This window comes from Nomascus leucogenys, unplaced genomic scaffold (assembly GCF_006542625.1).
Source record: "Nomascus leucogenys isolate Asia unplaced genomic scaffold, Asia_NLE_v1 Super-Scaffold_241, whole genome shotgun sequence".
In the NCBI taxonomy this organism is placed as follows: domain Eukaryota; kingdom Metazoa; phylum Chordata; class Mammalia; order Primates; family Hylobatidae; genus Nomascus; species Nomascus leucogenys.
In genome coordinates this window covers 240,266-261,764 of record NW_022095767.1, presented here as the reverse complement: position 1 = coordinate 261,764, position 21,499 = coordinate 240,266, and the positions used below count along the sequence as shown (strand labels likewise).

General features: G+C 45.0%; 1 protein-coding gene across 3 annotated transcripts in view; it reads left to right on the top strand.

Moving 5' to 3' along the window:
* The window catches only part of SAE1 (SUMO1 activating enzyme subunit 1), an 84,028-nt gene that overhangs the window by 20,017 nt on the left and 42,512 nt on the right, over positions 1-21,499 (top strand). For all 3 annotated transcript variants that reach the window (XM_030807847.1, XM_030807849.1, XM_030807848.1), the window contains exons 3-6: positions 173-346; positions 2,890-3,032; positions 5,722-5,821; positions 20,458-20,563. In XM_030807847.1, the coding sequence (XP_030663707.1) occupies positions 173-346; positions 2,890-3,032; positions 5,722-5,821; positions 20,458-20,563 (523 nt within the window). The remainder of the gene's footprint in view (positions 1-172; positions 347-2,889; positions 3,033-5,721; positions 5,822-20,457; positions 20,564-21,499) is intronic.

Below are 21,499 nucleotides of genomic sequence, written 5' to 3'. Positions count from 1 at the left end.
AGCCGAGATCATGCCACTGGACTCCAGCCTGGCAACAGAGCAAGATTCTGTCTCAAAAAAAAAAAAATTTAAGTGGTAGGTATTTTAGCTATCCTTTAAAATTTAAAGATTCTCTTTAAGATTTATTTTCCCTAAAAATACAAGAATTAAAAAATACACGTATTATTCCTAGGTAACTCCAGAAGATCCCGGAGCTCAGTTCTTGATTCGTACTGGGTCTGTTGGCCGAAATAGGGCTGAAGCCTCTCTGGAGCGAGCTCAGAATCTCAACCCCATGGTGGATGTGAAGGTGGACACTGAGGATATAGAGAAGAAACCAGAGTCATTTTTCACTCAATTCGATGCTGTAAGTTTCTTAGTATAAAATCTGCTGTGGGAATTAAACAAATTAAGGTGCTAGTTGTATATACTTTCAAATCCCAAAGCAATCTGAGAGCATTCAAATATCAAATTCTGAGCTTTTTCCCAAGAAAATGTATAAGCTGTTCTGTTGTTTAGGCTTAGTATATTGTGTGAATGTGTTGCTAGAGAGGTCCAGTCTGTTGCATCTGCTGTAGTTGTTGGTGACTCGCTGTCTGCTGGCTTCTTCTTTGGGCATGTGTTCCCTCAGCCAGGTTTCGTCTTTGGTGTTTTGTCTTCCTTCCAGAATCTTTGCACATGCCTTTAATCCATGTCATTGCAAATGTTTTCCTCCGAAAACTTAACAAGTTGGTGATTAATTTCTGTGGCAGCGGCATTTTTTTTGTTAGAAATATCGAACTACAGCTTGTGTTTTGTCTTAAGAAAAGCACACCTGATCTTGGTCTATGTCTGTCTGTCTGTTTCTCACAGTCACGTTGACCATGTTGCCATGGATAACTAGAGAAAAATCACTGTAGTCATAAGCCAAATGAGGCATATCCAGCCTCATTTAGTTTCACTGCCAAATCTTTGCGGAGGTGAAAGTATAAATTAAATTCTTTGTCAGTGTCTGCGGCCTTTCAGACATAGTTCCCTGCATTCTGGAAAAGCTTAACAAATCTTAATAAATGTGAAATAGTCATAGATGAGCTACTAGTTTTTTAAATGAAAGGCCCCAGTATGTTACATGAGAGGTTAGAATTTGGGTTGGGTAGTTTTTTTTTTTAACACCTTTTTTTATTTGAGATGGAGTTTTGCTCTCGTCGCCCAGGCTGGAGTGCAATTGTGCGATCTTGGCTCATGGCAACCTCTGCCTCCTGGGTTCAAATGATTCTCCTGCCTCAGCCTCCCAAGTAGCTAGGATTACAGGCGCTCACCACCATGCTTGGCTAATTTTTTGTATTTTTAGTAGAGATGGGGTTTCAACATGTTGGTCAGGCTGGTCTTGAACTCCAGACCTCAGGTAATCCACCTGCCTCGGCCTCCCAAAGTGGTGGGATTACAGGCATGAGCCACCGCACCCGGCCTGTTTTTTACACTTTTATTTCTTTCTTTTTTTTTTTTTTTTTTTTTTGAGATGGAGTCTCACTCTGTCGCCCAGGCTGGAGTGCAGTGGCATGATCTTGGCTCACTGTAACCTCCGCCTCCCTGGTTTAAGCAGTTTTCTGCCTCAGCCTCCCATTTTTACACTTTACTATTTCATATGTGCATCTGTTCAAATATGGGCTTGGAAGGATGGATCATCTGTGCATTTGTCCTGTTTTCTTTTTCCTAGTCCCTTCTATTTTTTAACTTTAGGTATTGGGACACTTTCCATTTGGACATAAGTCTTCATTTTCTTATCTGTAGTAACCACATTTATTTTATGCCAGGTGTCCCTTGAACTTGTAGAATTAGAGGGTTTGTTAAAACTGAAGTGTGAGGCCAGTTGATTGTGTAATGCGTGTGCGTGGGGCCGTGTTGACTGCCTTGCGGGCCATGTTTGGCTGGTCCTTGCAGGTTTTATAGTTACTTTAGACTCTGCAGGGTTCCATTTGATCAATTGGTTGCATGTTCACCTGTGGATTTCTTACTTTTTAGATGGGATTTTTCCTTGGGTGGCTGCATCCTTTGAAACACCAAAGGAACACATTTCTCTGTGAGTGTTATTTCGGTATTCAGGCTGCTAGACAACAGCAAAGAGGGTCTATCAAGTGAAAATGTCCTTTTGTTCAGGAGAAAGCATGTGCAATTTGGAAGTTGTCTTTTGACCATGATCACAAAGCTTCTCCCGAAAAGATGAAAAGATGGTATTTTGTGCAGCAGAACTTAGCCATTTCCAATACCTCAACTTACTGGAATACAACCTGGAGGCCCCAGAGCAACACTGATAATTCCACTGAGTGAATCACCAGTTCATTGTCTAAGCCTGAATGGAAGGTCACTTGGTCTGTAACCTTTTCTTTTGTCCTTAAATTCAGATAAAGTTTCACACCGCAATCTGTGGAAAAATGATCTCAACAAGACTTGTTTATCTTCTTTATCTTAACATATCAATCAAAAGGAGGGGGGAAAAAAAGCCCTTGTATTTAAACATGACCTTTGGGTCAATTTAAAAACCTGGTTTTGCTTCTCCCTGTAGCTTATTTGGATTTTAATAGATTAACAGTATAGAAACAACTTGCTAAGTTATTTTTTTATGAAAACTATGAAATGTGTATATGTTCATGGATTACAGAAAACATTCGTTGAATGGCTTTTACTTTTTAGCTAAACACATTTTATTTTGGCTGCAGAACATGACGGTCTCATAACTTACGTTTTCTACACATTGAAACCTGCAACTTTTCTTTTGTCTTCTAGCCATAGGACCCAAAGAACCTGTTGTACCAGTTTGAAACGTGCTTTAAACATGCCCAGAGAGACTGTTCATTAAGATTTATTTAGACATCAGGGCAGTGATTCACAGTTTGCAAAACTCACACCCAGCCAATTTCTTTCTTTCTGCAGGTGTGTCTGACTTGCTGCTCCAGGGATGTCATAGTTAAAGTTGACCAGATCTGTCACAAAAATAGCATCAAGTTCTTTACAGGAGATGTTTTTGGCTACCATGGATACACATTTGCCAATCTAGGAGAGCATGAGTTTGTAGAGTAAGTGTTGGGAGAGGAGGGGAGAACATAACATTTTCTCCTTTTCATACCTTTTTTTAAATTATGTATTTATTTATGTGTAGAGACAGGATCTATGCTATGTAGTTCAAGCTGGTCTTGAACTCCTGGGCTCAAGTGATCCTCCCACCTTGGCTTCCCAAAGTTCTGGGATTACAGGCATGAGCCATTGCACCTAGCTGACAACATAACATTTTCAAAATTTAGTCTTATTTACTGGTAGAAAACAACCATCTAAGGAAAGAATTTGATTATAATACTTAGAACATTTTGAAACCAAGTCATTAACAACTTACCAAATACAATATATTGTGGGTTCAGAATTTTAGGAGGTATGCCTTTGCTCTCCAGAATGATGGACTAAATCTAAAGCCTAAAGCAAGCAGAGTTTTACGGCAATGAAAGTACACCACATGGGTATTTGTTTGATCAGTCTGGGCTTCAGGTGGTAAAGTCACATTTTCTGCATAGGGATGGCTTGCTCTGATTGTAAACATTTGTTCCCCAGCTTGGGCTTACTTTTTTTGAGACAGAGTTTCGCTCTTGTTGCCCAGGCTGGAGTCCAGTGGCGCGATCTCGGCTCACTGCAACCTCCACCTCCCAGGTTCAAGTGATTCTCCTACCTCAGCCTTCCCAAGTAGCTGGGATTATAGGCATGCGCCACTAAGTCCGGCTAATTTTGTGTTTTTAGTAGAGATGGGATTTCTCCGTGTGGGTCAGGCTGGTCTCGAACTCCTGACCTCAGGTGATCCGTGCACCTCGGCCTCCCAAAGTGCTGTGATTATAGGCATGAGCCACTGCGCCTGGTCTGCTGACATGTTTTCAAGTTGAGAGATAGTAAAATGAGTACAAAATAGTTGGGTGACTCTGGAGGCATTTTCAGCCAAAGTCTACCTTGGAAAAGGTGTCCAATATCCAGAGACACTCCTCTGGTAGAACAAACAGACCTCATTCTCTCATTTTGAACATTGAGGCTGCAGAACTTGGTAATTCTCACATGACAGGACTTGCCGTGTTTTGACTTTGTAGTCTCTAGGTGAAAGATGGCAGATGATATGTTATTGTAAAACTATACAAGTTAGGTATTTTGGCTGCAGTTTCTGACCACCCCCTCCAAAACCCTCCAACTTGCTAATTGAGAGGGAAAGACAGGCTCTGTGAGATAGGAGCTTCCTACCAAGAGACTGAGAACTCTTCTCTTGTTCAGCCTCTCAGGCAAGTCACTGAAATTTCTCTGGTCTCCAAGTTTCTTGCCTGTAAAATGAAGATGGGGGAAGGACAGTCATGTTCCAGACATCTCCTAACTCTAGTGTTTTATGGCTTTAGGATAATCTAGTTCTTTGGGCATATTATTATTATTATTACTTTATTTTTTGAGACGGGGTTTTGCTGTTGTTGCCCAGGCTGGAGTGCAATGGCGCCATCTCAGTTCACAGCAACCTCCGCCTCCCTGGCTCAAGCCATTCTCCTGCTTCAGCCTCCGGAGTAGCTGAGATTACAGGCATGCGTCACCACGCCTGGCTAATTTTGTATTTTTATTAGCGACGGGGTTTCTCCATGTTGGTCAGGCTGGTCTCGAACTCCAGACCTCAGGTGATCCACCCACCTCGGCCTCCCAAAGTGCTGGGATTACACAGGCGTGAGCCACCGCGCCCAGTTGTTGTTATTTTTGAGATGGAGTTTTGCTTTTGTCCCCAGGCTGGAGTGCCATGGCACGATCTTGGCTCACTGCAACCTCCACCTCCTGGATTCAAGTGATTCTCCTGCTTCAGCCTCCTGAGTAGCTGGGACTGCAGGCATCCACCACCATGCCTGGCAAATTTTTGTATTTTTAGCAGAGACGGGGTTTCACTATGTTGGCTACGCTGGTCTTGAACTCCTGACCTCAGGTGGTCCACCCACCTCAGCTTCCCAAAGTGCTAGGATTACAAACGTGAGCCACCATGCCTGGCTTCTTTGGGCATATTATAAAGAAGTTACAGTAGTGGAAAGCAATCTAGATTATTTTAACATAAGCTGCCCACAGCAGAGGGGCAGAATTAAGTTTGGCTATTTTTTTTTTTTTTTTCTGAGACAGACTTTCACTCAGTTGCCCAGGCTGGAGTACAGTGGTGTGATCTCAGGTCATTGCAACCTCCTCCTACTGGGTTCAACCAATTCTCCTGCCTCAGCCTCCTGAGTAGCTGGGATTATAGGCGCCCGCCACCACGACCCGCTAGTTTTTTGTATTTTTAGTAGAGACGGGGTTTTGCCATGTTGGCCAGGATGGTCTCGAACCCTTGACCTCGGGTGATCCACCCGCCTTGGCCTCCCACAGTGCTGGGATTACAGGCGTGAGCCACTGCACCCGGCCAAGTTTGGCTATTTATTTCATGATTCAAGTAGAGTGTTTACAAAGTAATCACTTTGATTTATTGAGAGCAGCTGTGTGCCCGGCAGTGTGCTGAGCAACTTATGCTGCTCTGTTTTTCCCACAATAATTTCCTGAGTGCCCAACAGTGTACCAGACTCATCATGTTATCAATGGCAGAGCTCGATTTGAACCGAGATCTGACTTCAAAGCTTTTGCCCTTAACCACCATCCCGATCTGTGACCTGGAGAGGCTTTTTTTGATTCCAATAACATGATTCCTAGGGTAAAATTACATTCTCTCCCCTTGTCACCCTCTAGGGAGAAAACTAAAGTTGCCAAAGTTAGCCAAGGAGTAGAAGATGGGCCCGACACCAAGAGAGCAAAACTTGATTCTTCTGAGACAATGATGGTCAAAAAGGTATGTGTAATGTGGGGGCAGAGGTCAGAAACCCTGGGGCATTGGAGGGGTCGGGCAATGACGATTGAAAAGGATAAGAGCAAGCACTTCTTGAAGGGGTGGGGCGGGTGCTTGTCCCATCTAAAGGGAGGCTTCCACAGTTTAGTGTCAGCCAGCTGTTGCTGTGAGGGAATGTGGGCCCAGTGATTCCAGATGGGATTTTTCAAGACAATGAGAAATGCAAACTTTTGTAGGCTCTGTCCCAAAGTTTTTCTTTTCTTTTTTTTTTTTTGTGAGATGGAATTTTTTCTTGTCGTTCAGGCTGGAGTGCAATGGCATGATCTCGGCTCACTACAGCCTCCACCTCCTGGGTTCAAGCAATTCTCCTGCCTCATCCTCCCAAGTAGCACCCCTGGCTAATTTTTTTGTGTGTTTTTAGTAGAGACGGGGTTTCGCCATGTTGGCCAGGCTGGTCTCGAACTCCTGACCTCGGGTGATCCACCCTCCTCGGCCTCCCAAAGTGCTGGGATTACAGGCGTAAGCCACTGTGCCTGGCTCCAAACTTTTTTTTTTTTTTTTTTTTTGAGATGGAGTCTTGCTGTGCCAGGCTGGAGTGGCACAATCTCAGCTCACTGCAACCTCCACGTCCCAAGTTCAAGAGATTCTCCTGCCTCAGCCTCCCAAGTAGCTGGGACTACAGGTGTGCGCCACCACACCCAGCTAATTTTTGTAGGTCTTTATCTCTTGACCTCGTGATCCGCCTGCCGCAGCCCCACAAAGTGCTAGGATTACAGGCATGAGCCACCATGCCTGACCAGAAAACTTTTTTTTTTAAAGCGGCAAAACACCAGCCCTGGGTTACAGTAGCAAGACCCCGTGTCTACAAAAAAAAATGTCAAAATTTGTCTGGCGTGATGGTGAGCACCTGTAGGCCCAGCTACTCATTGGCTGAGCTGGGAGGATTGCTTGAGCCTGGGAGGTGGAGGCTGCAGTGAGCCATGGTCACACCACTGCACCCCAACCTGAGCCACCTAGCAAGATCCTGTTTAAAAAAAAAAAAAAGCAAAATAAAAAATTTTTTGTATTTTCTCTACTAACAATACAAAAATTAGCTGGGCAAGGTGGTGCGTGCCTGTAGTCCCAGCTACTCGGGAGGCTGAGGCAGGAGAATAGCTTGAACCCGGGAGGCGGAGGTTGCAGTGAGCCGAGACGGCAGCACTGCACTCCAGCCTGGCGACAGAGCGAGACTGTCTCAAAAAAAAAAGTTTTCTTTGCCTGTTTTTTTCCTTTTGCCAAATAACCTTTAATAAGAAAAATCCTTCAATGTTGACTGGTGTTATCAGATTCATATTTGTTAATGTAGTTTATATTAGGGGCTCAGCCTCTATTTGGATCAGGTGCAATAATTACATTTATAGAAAGGAGTGGAGAAGGGATCAGAAGACGATGGTTTCTGTAGCTAGTGCTGGGAATCTGAGATGGGAACCATGCGATGGGGAAAGCAAGATGAAGGGGCCAGAATTGGTTTCATTGAACTGAGCGGAAAGACATGACCAAGCCCATATTTACTCTTTGCTTTGTAGATTTAAATGTTGAGAAAGAAAAACAGCTGGTCAGAATGTTGAGTTAAATTACGCTAACGAGGGGATTCTAAAGAGTGCAGAAACCACAAAAGAGACTGCAGAAAACCACAAAAGTGGAACTCTCAGACTCTCCAGCAAGGCGGCATTGGAGATTTTCTTTCTCTTTTTGTGTTTGTGTTGGAGTAGTTTGGTGCTGTAAGTGTGATACAGAGGAATTAAGCCCTAATTTTAGTGTCTATTCACAGAACCATAATTATCCAGAGTGAACCTTGGTGTTTTGGCCAAAACTTGGGTCCCTTTCTTTCTGCCTTTCTTTCTTTTTGAGGCCCAGTCAAGATTTATCTGAATAGCTCCGTGAATTTGGTGGGGGGAGATAAATTGTTAACAAACGGAGGAGTACAAAAGCTGCTTTGTGGGTGCTGTCAGTTTATAAATCACACCCTCTTACAAGTGTGACACTTGGCCTTGGTGTGAAGGGTTTTATGGCTTAAGGGCCTTCTCTGATTGAGGCAGGTCTTTCACATTCAAATGGAGAGAGTGCCTAGCTTTGTTAGCCATTCACAGCTGGAAGTTTCCCTGGAGTCAGTTCTGGTGGTGCCCACTGGGGTGGATCTGGAAACCTCTTTTGGGAACCACTTTATCTCGCTATGAGGAGAATGTAGGCAGTCCAGGCCTTTGCCTACCATTCCGGAGGGCCCTACAGGCACAGAGGTTTTTGTGCAGCCTCTTCCTACGTGGAGCTGAGCTGGAAGGTATCAAAATATTCCCCAGCTGACATTGTTAGTCAGCTGTTACACTTGAACAATGCAGGCTCGGATTCCAACCCCAAGCCCTTAAGGTTAGGAGGCATTCAGTGCATTCCTGCTGACAATCCCTGGGATTCCAAACCTTGGCTTTGTGCAGCCTCACCAAGGGCCCTGCGGACCCACTGGGCTGGACTGGGTTTTGGCCATGGCTTTGTCACCTTGCAGTAACATGCCTATTTCCGTTTTGGCACAGATGGCCCTGTGATTTCAAGGTTCTCTTCCAACACCAAAGATTCCTTGATTTGGATGCTGCCCTTTTGCCTAATTGTACAGAATAACTAGTTGGGTTGTGCTCAGAGAGTGCAGGGTGGGGGTGGGGAAGCAGCCACTTCCTATTTCCTGTGAAAGGTTTTCTGGTTAGGGTTCCCTTCCCCTCCCCCCTTTCCCTAGGTTTAACCAAAGGTTGTAAAACCACTTTTGCTTCAAGGTACACTTTGTGCTCCTAAATTAGTAACGTTAAAAAACAAAAAGGAAAAACAGCCTGTGGTTTTCACACCCTCTAGGAAGCTGGTGGGCCTTTCTAGCACCTGTGCCATTCTGATAAATAAGGCCTTAGGAAAATGCCTAGCCCAGAAATAGGTGCTCAGTAGTTTGTTTGCTTCCTTTGGTGCCCAGGAGAAGATTTGAGACGGATTTCGTCACAATCAGGTCTCGGGCACAAGCCTCACGTGGACACTGACATTCAGGAGACAGAGGAGACAGCAATGAGATGGTGGTGAGGAAGTGCCCAAAAAGGTTTCCCAGAGGAAGAGTTATTTGTGTTGGCATGTGAGGGACAAGCTTTCCAGGCACCAGAGCCCTGAGCAGTGCTCCGTCCGAGAAAGTAGGATAAACCGAAAGACTGACGTAGGGGCAGATTTGCTCTGGCTGCCCTCACTGCCACAGCCAGCTCTTTCTACGAGTTGCAGAATGCCTACTGTGTGCAAGGCACAGTGTTGAGTGCAGGGAATCACATCCAGTCTTGTTGTCCCCATCTATAGCTGATAAAGAAGCTATGAGAAATTAAGTGACCTGACCAAGGTCACACAGCTGCGGAAGAAGGGGTGAGAGCATAGACAGTGGGTAATGGCATAGGCTCACCCTATGATTTACAAAGAGGGATACCCCTGAAGTTGCTAGGGTAACGTGACATTAGGAGGATGGTGGGATAAAATATGTGAACATCAGGATCATTCTGGAAAACCTTAAAAGGCCACTGTCATGTTCCCATGTTCACGTTTCTTTATTGTGAGCTATCTGTGTTAGGTGCTGCCAGAGATGATGAGATGCCTGACAGTGGTTACTCCCTAATAGCTCTTTAAAAATTAAAGACAAAGTAGGGTTTGTTCCTGACTGTACTAGAAATACAGATTTAATTTTACCTCTGCTCCTGAAATAGGTGACTAATTTGGAGTACTATTAATACTCTTTTCATGAATTAGTTGAGAAATTCCACAGTTGAGGAGTGATTCATTTTTTTGACTCCCTCTTTGTGAGCAATTTGTTGACAACCTTCTCATCCTCTCTCACACCCGTCATTAAAGAAACAGTCGAGTTCTTTTTCTTTCATGTGGTACCTTGGTTTCCACTGCTGGTGGCCTTTAGGTTGCTTGTCTCTGTCTCCCCACTTCCATTTTAAGCTCTGTAGGGGGAAGGCAGTCTTGTTCACTGCTAGACTCCTAGTCCAGTGTCTAGCACAGTCATATCCAGGGAATATTTGTTCAGTGTACTGGTGGCTGTAAACTGCAGCATAATCCAACAACCCTGGAGGAGATTATTTTCTTCCTTTTTTTTTTCTTTGAAGCAGGGTCTCACTACCCTGTCACCCAGGCTGAAGTGCAGTGGTTCAAACAGTGTTCACTGCAGCCTCCCAAGTAGCTGGAATTACAGACATCTACTACACCTGGCTAATTTTTAATTTTCACTAATTATTATTATTTCTGAGATGGAGTCTTGCTCTGTCACCCAGGCTGGAGTGCAGTGGCATAATCTCAGCTCACTGCAGCCTCTGCCTCCTGGGTTCAAGCAATTCTCTTGCCTCAGCCTCTGGAGTAGCTGGGACTGCAAGTGTGTGCCACCACACTCGACTAATTTTTGTATTTTTAGTAGAGACGGTATTTCTCCATATTGGCCAGGCTGGTCTTGAACTCCTGGCCTCAAGTGATCCGCCCACTTTGGCCTCCCAAAGTACTGGGATTATAGGCATGAGCCACAGCTTCCAGCCTGATTATTTCCATTTTAAAAAAGAATAATTGAAGTAACCTTTGTTACCGATGGAATGAATTAACCTTCTAGTATATTAATTCTCACGGTTTAGGTTATTTGAACTAAGCTGAGAGAACAGAATACCAAAGAAGACAATAGACTTGCTCAGAAATATTTAGAAGTAAGTCATTCAGTTGCCTGGACTGGAACCCTCAGGCCAGAGAGGTTCAAAATCCTGCACTCTTTTTTTTTTTTTTTTGAGATAGAGTCTCCCTCTGTCGCCCAAGCTGGAGTGCAATGGTGCAATCTCAGCTCACTGCAACCTCCACCTCCCGGGTTTAAGCGATTCCCCTGCTTCAGCCTTCTGAGTAGCTGGGACTATAGGTGCACGCCACCACGCTCAGCTAGTTGTGTTTTTTTTTTTTTTTTTTTTTTTGAGATGGACTCTCGCTCTGTCTCCCAGGCTGGAGTGCAGTGGTGTGATCTTGGCTCACTGCAAGCTCCACCTCCTGGGTTCATGCCGTGCTCTGCCTCAGTCTGCTGAGTAGCTGGGACTATAGACACCCGCCACCATGCCCGACTAATTTTTTTTGTATTTCTAGTAGAGATGGGGGTTTCAACCTGTTAGCCAGGATGGCCTCGATCTCCTGACCTCGTGATCCACCCGCCTCGACCTCCCAAGGTGCTGGGATTACAGGCATGAGCCACTGCGCCCAGCCTAATTTTTGTATTTTTAGTAGAGACGGGGTTTCACCATGTTGACCAGGATGGTCTCAATCTCCTGACCTCGTGATCCACCCGCCTCAGCCTCCCAAAGGGCTGGGATTACAGGTGTGAGCCACCACTCCTGGCCAATCCTGCTAATTATTAATATCAGAACTACTTGGTTCAAAGGAGTGGAAATAGGGCAACAAGGGGTGTAAATTTGAAGAGTTAGGTGGAATGCTGATTAGCAAGTTTTCCAGGTAGGAGAGTTAGTTGGGGTGGGGGATGCTAATGTTAGCTTATCGCTATGTTTATATATTACTTATTTATTTTTGAGATAGGATGTAACTCTGTAGCCCAGGCTGGAGTGCAGTGGCACGAACACAGCTCACTGCAGCCTTGAACTCCTGGGCTAAAGGGATCCTCCCACCCACCTCAGTCTCCAAGGTAGCTGGGACCACAGGCATGTGCCACCAAGCCCTGCTAATTTTTTCGGTTTTTTTTTTTGAGATCTCTTGCTGTGTTGCCCAGGCTGATCTCAAACTCCTGGCCTCAAGCGATCCTCTTGCCTTGGCCTCCCAAAGTGCTGAGATTATAGGCATGAGCCACTGCACCCAGCCTATATATTTTTTTAAAGTGACATTTAATGCACAAAAGAAGATATGCAGCATCAATGCAGATAACGGAACAAAACAAACACTATCCACCTTAAAAACACAACTATTTTTAGTACTTTTGTACCAATCTGTGTGCTGTTTCTCTATCTTCTACTTCTTCTCCCTATACCCTCACCAGGTAAGTAATCCCAGAGCTGCTGGTACATTTGTGTGGATTAAAAAAGACACCTGGAAGGGGCAGATACAGCCCTGCTTGGCTTCCTGTTTTATCACGTGTTTATAAATCTAAACAATGACATGGAACTTATTATACAATATTTTAGGCATAAGTTAAGAATGATTTAGCAAAAAAAAAAAAAAAAAAAGCCAGGCGCGGTGGCTCACGCTTGTAATCCCAGCACTTTGGGAGGCTGAGGCGGGTGGATCATGAGGTCAGGAGATCGAGACCACGGTGAAACCCCGTCTCTACTAAAAATACAAAAATTAGCCGGGCGTGGTGGCAGGCGCCTCTAGTCCCCGCTACTCGGAGAGGCTGAGGCAGGAGAATGGCGTGAACCCGGGAGGTGGAGCTTGCAGTGAGCCGAGATTGCGCCACTGCACTCCAGCCTGGGCGTTAGAGCGAGACTCCGTCTCAAAAAAAAAAAAGGAAGAATGATTTAGCTCACCATCATAGACCTATATTACTGGTATGGTGAGGCCTTCTGGCTGTCCCTCCAACAGAAGTTACCACCCTCCTCAGTCGGGTTTCTCATTCCTATACATTTCTTCTTACTACTTATGTATGTATTTCCAAGCAATACATAGAATTGCTTTGCATGCTTTTTAGCTTCTTAAAAATTGGTTTTATATTGTATGCATGCCGCCACCTGCTTTTAAGGAGCAGCAACACGTTTGTGAGGCCATCTGTTTGTATGTTGTTCTAGGGCTTTGCTGTCCATTTTGGTAGCCACTAGCCACAGCTGGCTATTTAAATTAATTAGAATCAAATAAAATAAAAGATTTAGTTCCTCAGTCTCACTGGTCACATTTCAAGTGGTCAGTAAGCACATGTGGCCATTGGCATCTGTATTGCATAGCACAGATTACATTCTGTTCCATCATCACAGCTAGTTCTCTTGGACAGCCCTGCAGGGCATTTTTTTGGTTTTTGTTTTGTTTTTGTTTTTTGCTAGAGTCTTTATTGCGTAAATATATTACTATTTATATATCCATTTTTCTATTTATGAGCATTTGGGTATGCTCATAATTTGCTGTTACAAATTGTGCTGCATAAGCATTTTGTTTGTGTGTGTATAGATGCTCTCCTTGGGCAATTGTGTTAATTTCTCTTGGGTATATACCTGGGAGTAAAATTAAGATAAGGGCATTTTCAGCTTTACCAGACCCCATTAAGTTACTCTCAAGTGGTTTTATCAATTTATATTCTAGAACCAACATTATGTATCAGTAACATTTGGTAACTTCAGCCGTTTTTTTTTCATTCTGCTGAGTGTGAAAAATGTGTTTTGACTATGGTTGTCATTTGTTAGAATGCTTTGTTAAAGCTTTTTAAAGAATCTTGGTCCCTCTACCCCCCCCACCCCAGGAATTTTGATTGGGTAGGACCTGGGGATTATATTCATCTTTATATGCAGAATTATATTACCTGTTACTGTTAGGCCTGATTTAAGAAGTAAAATAAGGCTGGGTGCAGTGGCTCATGCCTGTAATCCCAGCACTTTGGGAAGCCAAAGTGGGCGGATCACTTGAGCCCAGGAGTTTGAGACCAGCCTGGGCAATATGGCAGAAACCCCTTCTCTACCAAAAAATACAAAAATTAGCTGGGCGTGGTAGCACGTGCCAGTGGTCTCAGCTACTGGGGAAGCTGAGGCGGGAGGATTGCTTGACCCTGGAAGTGGAGGCAGCAGTGAACTGAGATTGTGCCACTGTACTACATCCTGCATTGTCTCAAAAAAAATTTTTTTAAGTAAAATAAGTTCATAATTCCAAATGTGGAAAATGGAGAACAAGTTAATGAAATGTTAATCCTACTACCAAATAATAACTATAACCTTCCTTTCAGTATTTTTCTATGTATATACAACAAAATTGGGGCACTATTTAATGCAGATAATATATATGGTTAGCTCTCCTTATTAATGGGCTTCACATTCATGGATTCAACCAACTGTGGGTCAAAAATATGTAGTGTGCTTGGAGTACATAAAAAAAAAAAAAAAAGAAAATTGTAATCATATTAATAATAAAATATTTGGGAAAAAACATTGCTTCTATCTGTACCAAACATGTACAGACTTTTTTTCTTGTCATTATTCCCTAAGCAATACAATATAACAACTGTTTACGTAGCAATTACATTAGGTATTATAAGTAATCTAGAGATGATTTAAAGTATATGGGAGGCCGGGCGCAGTGCCTCACGCCTGAAATCCCAGCACTTTGGGAGGCTGAGGCAGGTGGATCACTTGAGGTCAGGAGTTGGAGACCAGCCTGGCCAACATGGTGAAACCCCATCTCTAATAGAAATACAAAATTAGTTGGGCATGGTGGCACACGCCTGTAATCTCAGCTACTCAGGAGGCTGAGTCAGGAGAATCGCTTGAACTTGGGGAGGCAGAGGTTGCAGTGAGCCAAGATCGCACCATTGCACTCCAGCCTGGGTGACAGAGCAAGACTCTGTCTCAAAAATAAATAAATAAATAAACAAAGTATATGGGAGGATGCGCATAGAGTATATGCAAGTACTACACCATTTATTTATTTAGAGACAGTCTTGCTTTATCGCCCAGGCTGGAGCGCAGTGGCATGATCTCCTCCACCTCCCGGGTTCAAGTGATCCTCTGGCCTCAGCCTCCCGGGTAGCTGAGATTACAGGCTTGTGCTACCACACCTGGCTAAGTTTTGTATTTTTAGTAGAGAGGGCGTTTCACCTTGTTCGCCAGGCTGGTCTCGAACTCCTGACCTCAGGTGATCCGTCCACATCGGCCTCCCAAAGTTTTGGGATTACAGGCGTGAGCCATTGCGCCTGGCTTGTATGTGTGTATATATATGTACATGGTTTTGTCTTTTGCTTTTTTCACTCAATAAGCATTCCCCAAATCTGCTTTGGAGTGCATGATTTTATTTTATTTTATTTTTTTTATTTTTTTGAGATAGAGTCTCGGTCTGTTGCCCAGGCTGGAGTGCAGTGGCGCGATCTCGGCTCACTTCAAGCTCTGCCTCCTGGGTTCATGCTAGTCTCCTGCCTCAGCCTCCTGAGTAGCTGAGACTACAGGCGCCCGCCACCCCGCCTGGCTAATTTTTTGTATTTTTAGTAGGGACAGGGTTTCACCGTGTTAGCCAGGATGGTCTTGATCTGCTAACCTCGTGATCCGCCCGCCTTGGCCTCCCAAAGTGCTGGGATTACAGGCATGAGCCACCACATCTGGCCTGGAGCATGTGATTTTAAATGTCTGTGTCATTTTTCCTCTTCTTGCCTAGCCATAATCTATTTTACCACCAGTCTCCTATTGTATTGAGGTTATTGAGGTTATTGCAGTTTCCTACTATGCTAAATGGCTCCTAACAACAACAATTTGATGGTTGATGGGCTATGTGGAGAATTCACCTTTTTTTTTTTTTTTTTTGTTGAGACAGAGTCTTTCTCTGTCACCCAGGCGGGAGTGCAGTGGCGTAATCTCAGCTCACGGCAACCTCTGCCTCCCAGGTTCAAGCAATTCTCCTGCCTCAGCCTCCTGAGTAGATGGAACTACAGGCACCTGCCACCACGCCCGGCTAATTTTTTTTTGTATTTTTAGTAGAGACAGGGTTTCACCGTGTTAGCCAGGATGTTCTCGATCTCCTGACCTTGTGATCTGCCCGCCTCGGCCTCCCAAAGTGCTGGGATTACAGGCGTGAGCCACCGTGCCTGGCTAATTTTTGTATTTTTAGTAGAGACAGAGTTTCACCATATTGGCCAGGCTGATCTCGAACTCCTGACCTTGTGATGCACTCGCCTTGGCCTCCCAAAGTGCTGGCATTACAGGCATGAGCCAAATCTTTTTTTTTTTTTTTTTTTTTTGAGACCGAGTCTTGCTCTGTTGCCCAGGCTGGAGTGCAGTGGTTTGATCGTGACCTCAGCCTCCTGGGTTCAAGCGATTGTCCTGTCTCAGCCTCCCAAGTAGCTGGGATTACAGGCGCGTGCCACCATGTCTGGCTAATTTTTATATTTTTAGTGGAGATGGGGTTTCACCATGTTGGCCAGGCTGGTCTCGAACTCCTGACCTCAGGTGGTCTACCTACCTTGGCCTCCCAAAGTGCTGGGATTATAGGTGTGAGCCACCGCACCCGGCCTTGTTGTTAGTCTTAACTAGATTGTTGATTGAAATCCTTAAGCCCAGAACTGTATGTGAAGGATGGTGGAGGAGAGTGGCTCAGGCATTCTAGGCAGAGGCATTCTTGAGCTGAGGAAGTGGAGGAGAGAAGGTATGTAAGTTACCTGTTTTCGGGTGTTCATTCCAGTGGATAGTGGATGCCACTCCCTGGCAGACACTGTGGGTGCCTCACCTGAAAGACTCCTGATTCCCTGAAGGCATTGTTGGGTGTATTTTTTCTTTATAAGCCTAATGCCAGTGGAGTGGGTAAGGCAGGTACCACCTTTTGCATCTGCTGCTACAGATTAGGCAGCTTGGTTAGGTTTTGTTTTGTTTTTAATTGTTACGAGTTACTTTGAACCAAAAGGGATGTTAAGTGGAGTGTAAGAAGCACTGAATAACTACTGTTATCTGAGAGGAGTTACAAAGACCAGGGCCACTGGGCAATCCCAGAGGCATTAGGAATTTGTGGCCTTTCCCTTTATAGCATTGTCATTATGCATATCTGCATCTCTGCATTCCAACTTTCACATTTTCAGTTCCCAGGAGAGAGAATCTGATTGGCCTGGTTGGGGCCCTGTGCCCACTTCTGGCTATCACCTGTGGCTTTCTTCCCTCAGTTGTAGACCACACTCTGGATACCTGGGACCCCTGAAATCTCCTGCCCAGACAACCCCAAGCTTCTCAGGATTTTTTGTAGGCTGCTTCCCTGTTCTGCCTGTGCAGTGCAGGCCTTGTCACAATGTCTGAATGCTTAGGCCAGAGACGTGGGGGTTTGGTGAGAAAGGATGAGCTAGGTAGCCACACTCAAGTGCAGAGCCACCAGTATTGTGGGACAGAGCCAGGCATGGGAAGAGAAGTGGGCACGGATGGGGGCTAGCCTTCCCGATGTGCCTTAATCTGGCATAGAACTCCTAAGGAGTGTGAAAATTTCAAATTTGATCCAGGCCTTCCAGGTGGTTATGAAGAAGGCGTGTTTGTCAAGACAGGATAATACAATATTCTCCATTTAATAGCTTGTTAATGTGATTTATAACTAAATATGTAGACATGATATATGGGTCTTCATTCATACTCTTGCCCCAGGCCCTGAAAGTGTTAGCTAACAGGCAAGACCTGCCTGGGACTGAGATTCTAAAACACAACCCCCACCCCTAACTCCGTTTCATCATATAGTAGCCTAACATATTAGTTGGTTTATTGCTTATAGTCAGCCAAACAACAAAGACTCCGAATTGAGCTCTTGGTAATTTTTGAAACCTGCCTGGTAGATAATACTGTGTTTCCTCATTCTGATGGCATTCCCAGACCATATTGCAAATGACTTGATGTGTATTTTCAAACTTGTTGAGAAGGGCCTGGTGGTCTATATAGCAGGCATTAAATGTCACCAGGCTGACTTCATGACTTATCTTTTGAGGTCATTGACCTCAAAAGATTTGAGGGCAGTGAAAACATCTTGTGTACTATCTTTAACAATGGATTTAACTCCTAAAGGAAAGCCACCTAAACATGACTGTTTAATCTTCACTAGCAATTTGAACTGTTTTTTTTTTTTTTGAGACGGTGCCTCACCTTGTTGCCCAGGCTGGAGTGTAGTGGCGTGACCTTGGCTTGCTGCAACTTCTACCTCCAGGGTCCAAGTGATTCTCCTGCCTCAGCTTCCTGAGCAGCTGGGATTACAGGTGCCCGCCACCACAACTGGCTAATTTTTTTGTATTTTTAGTAGAGACAGGGTTTCACCGTGTTGGCCAGGCTGGTCTTGAATTCCTGACCTCTAGTGATCCACCCGCCTCAGCCTCCCAAAATGCTAGGATTACAGGTGTGAGCCACCGCACCTGGCCTGCACCCAGATAATTTTTGTATTTTTCTTTTTTTTTTTTTGAGAGTCTCGCTCTGTCCCCTAGGCTGGAGTGTAGTGGTACGATGGGTTCACGCCATTCTCCTGCCTCAGCCTCCCGAGTAGCTGGGACTACAGGTGCCCGCCACCACGCCTGGCTAATTTTTTTATATTTTTAGTAGAGACGGAGTTTCGCCATGTTAGCCAGGATGGTCTCGATCTCCTGATCTTGTGATCTGCCCGCCTCGGCCTCCCAAAATGCTGGGATTACAGGCATGAGCTACTGCGCCCAGCCAACAATTTGAACTTCTGTCTGTCAAATCTATATGCATCCTTAGCAAGCTTTGTAAACTGCCTGGTAACTGATAGATCTTGTTTCACTTAGCTTCCCAAATTACGCTGTTATCATCTTGTCTCTCTGTTCTTTAAATATCTGGTTGGGAGGGTGTGGAGAGAGAGGGAGGAAGAAAGACACCTCTGTAAATTTGAAATTATTTGCATCCCCGCCACCACCCACCACCAACCTTTTTAAAATATAGAGACACAGAGTCTATACCACGCCTGGCCTAAAATAATTCTTTTTAGAGACGGGATCTAACAATGTTCCCCCAGCTTGGCTATCTTAAACTTCTGAAGGGTAGCTAGTTCTAAGAACTGCTTTTTTCTGGCTAGGCACAGTGGCTCATGCCTATAATCCCAACACTTTGGGAGACCGAGGCAGGCAGATCACCTAAGGTCAGGAGTTTGAGACCAGCCTGGGCAATATAGTGAAATCCTGTCTCTACTAAAAATACAAAAATTAGCTGGGCGTGGCGGCATGCATCTGTAATCCCAGCTACTGGGGAGGTTGAGGCACAAGAATTACTTGAACCCAGGAGTTGGAGGTTACAGCCAGCTGAGATCATGCACTGCACTCCAGCCTGGGTGACAGAGGGGGAGACTGTCTGGAAAAAAAAAAATAAAATGTTTAAAACAAAAAACTGTTTTTTTTGTATGTGTGTTTATGTGTGAACCATTTGTAAAAGTGGTCCCAGCATGATGCCACATGTGTCATTTCCAAATATTTCAGACTGTATTTTTTTCTCTCTCTTTTTTCTGTCACCCAGGCTGGAGTGCAGTGGTACGATCTGGCTCACTGCAGCCTCGACCTCCTGTGCTAAAACAATTCTCTTGCCTCAGCCTCCTGTGAAGCTGGGACCACAGGTGCATGCCACTGCACCCAGCTAACTTGTAGAGTTCGGGGTCTCACTTTGTTGCCCAGGCTGGTCTTTGACTCCTGGACTCAGGTGATCATGCCACTTTGGCCTCCCAGAGTGCTGAGATTACAAAAGTGAGCCACCACACTCAGCCGTAAATTTGTTGTTGTTGTTGTTTTTGAGACAGAGTTTTGCTCTTGTTGCTGAGACTGGAGTGCAATGGCGCGATCTCAGCTAACTGCAACCTCCCCCTGCTAGATTCAAGCGATTCTCCTGCCTCAGCCTCCCAGGTAGTTGGGATTACAAGTGCCCGCCACCACGTCCGACTGATTTTTGTATTTTTAGTAGAAATGGGGTTTCACTATGTTGGTCAGGCTGGTCTTGAACTCCTGACCTCAGGCGGTCCACCCACCTCAGCCTCCCAAAGTGCTAGGATCACAGGCGTGAGCCACCGTGCCTGGACTTGTAAATGGTACTTCAAAGTAAAATATATGTCATTGCATTTGTCAAGATAATTTGATTGAGCTTTGTAGGTCCTAGCCATCCTGCCTATCACTGGGCTTTTTGCAAATGCTGTTCCTGCTTCCACAACCTGGAGCTTTGTCCCATCCCCTTTATTGTTTCTCTTGCTGTTATTTATTATTGTCATCCATCATCATTAAACCATTCTTCTACCAAGAAACATTTAATTTTTGTTTTTGTTTACTATTACGAAAACATTTTATAGAATATTGTTAGACTTACATTCTTGCCCCTCATTGTGGAAGTATTCCTGTAGTATGAATACAGCCAGAGGCTTTTTAGTTTAGTTTTGTTTTTTTTGAGGAGTCTCACTCCTTCATCCAGGCTGGAGTGCAGTGACATGATCTTGGCTCGCTGCAGACTCCACCTCCTGGGTTCAAGCGATTCTCCTGCCTCAGCCTCCCAAGTATCTGGGACTACAGGCGGCCGCCAGCACGCCTAGCTAATTTTTGTGTATTTGTAGAGACGGGGGTTTCACCATGTTGGCCAGGCTGGTCTCGAACTCCTGACCTCATGTGATCCGCCTGCCTCGGTCTCCAAAGTATTGGGATTACAGGTGTGACCCACCGCGCCTGGCCCAGTGAGAGTTAAAAGAGCCAGAATGGAAGCAGGTCTTTGGAAGCTTGGCTGTGTCTTCCTTCAGTGCAGGGAGTTTGTGTTGTCCATCCCCAGCCTCTAGGGAAGCACACAGTGAGTGCTCAATAAGCATTTCTTGGATCAAATGGCCCCTGCTTCTTTTAGTGGTCAGTAAACTTTAAATAATGAGATTTTTCTGCGATAGAGAAGAGCAACTGCCTTGTGATTGAAAGCCAGCATATGTTATTCCTAAGCAGTTCTGCCTTTTTTCCACAGAAGGTGGTCTTCTGCCCTGTTAAAGAAGCCCTGGAGGTGGACTGGAGCAGTGAGAAAGCAAAGGCTGCTCTGAAGCGCACGACCTCCGACTACTTTCTCCTTCAAGGTGAGGCCTCAAAGCACAACTTACCCAGGGAGGGCTTTTGGCTCTGATTTCTGCAAATGTGGTTGCAAGGTCCAGATGGTTTTGTGATGTTTGCCTTGGGTGGCATTCTTCATTGGCTAGTTCTCAGTGATCACTTGAGAAAGGGTGATCACTTGAAGGGGGTGAGGTCTACCATTGAGCTCTGGGTTCTAATGACTTCTGCCTTTTTTACTTGTTGAAATGACCTCCCTGTCAAGTTGACCCTATGATAATAGTGTTACAGGTCACAGATTGAGCAACCTCTTTTTTTTTTTTTTTTTTCCTTTTTTTTTTTTTTTTTTTTTTTTGAGACAGAGTCTTCCTCTGTCACCTAGACTGGAGTGCAGTGGGGTGCAATCTTGGCTCACTGAAACCTCCACCTCCTGGGTTGAAGCGATTCTGGTGTCTCAGTGTCTCCAGTAGCTGGGATGACAGGCATGCGCTACTGCGCCCGGCTAATTTTTGTATTTTGAGTAGAGATGGGGTTTCACCATGATGCCCAGGCCCTGAAGTGCTGGGATTATAGGCATGAGCCACCATGCCAAGCCTGATCAACCAACTTCTCTTCACCCCCCCCTTTTTTTTTTTTGAGACAGAGTCTTGCTCTGTCACCTAGGCTGGAATGCAGTAGTGCGATCATGGTTCACTGTAGCCTCTACTTCCTGGGCTTAGTGCTCCCCGTGTCTCAGCCTCCTGAGTAGCTGGTACTACAAGCACACACCACTGTGCCCAGCTAGTTTTTGTATTTTTTTCGTAGAAGCGAAGTTTCTCCATGTAGCCTAGACTGGACTTGAACTCCTGGGCTCTAGTGAAATCCCCACCGTGGCCTTCCAAAGTGCTGGAGTTAAAGGTGTAAGCCTTGGCCGGGTGCGGTGGCTCACGCTTGTAATCCCAGCACTTTGGGAGGCCGAGGCGGGT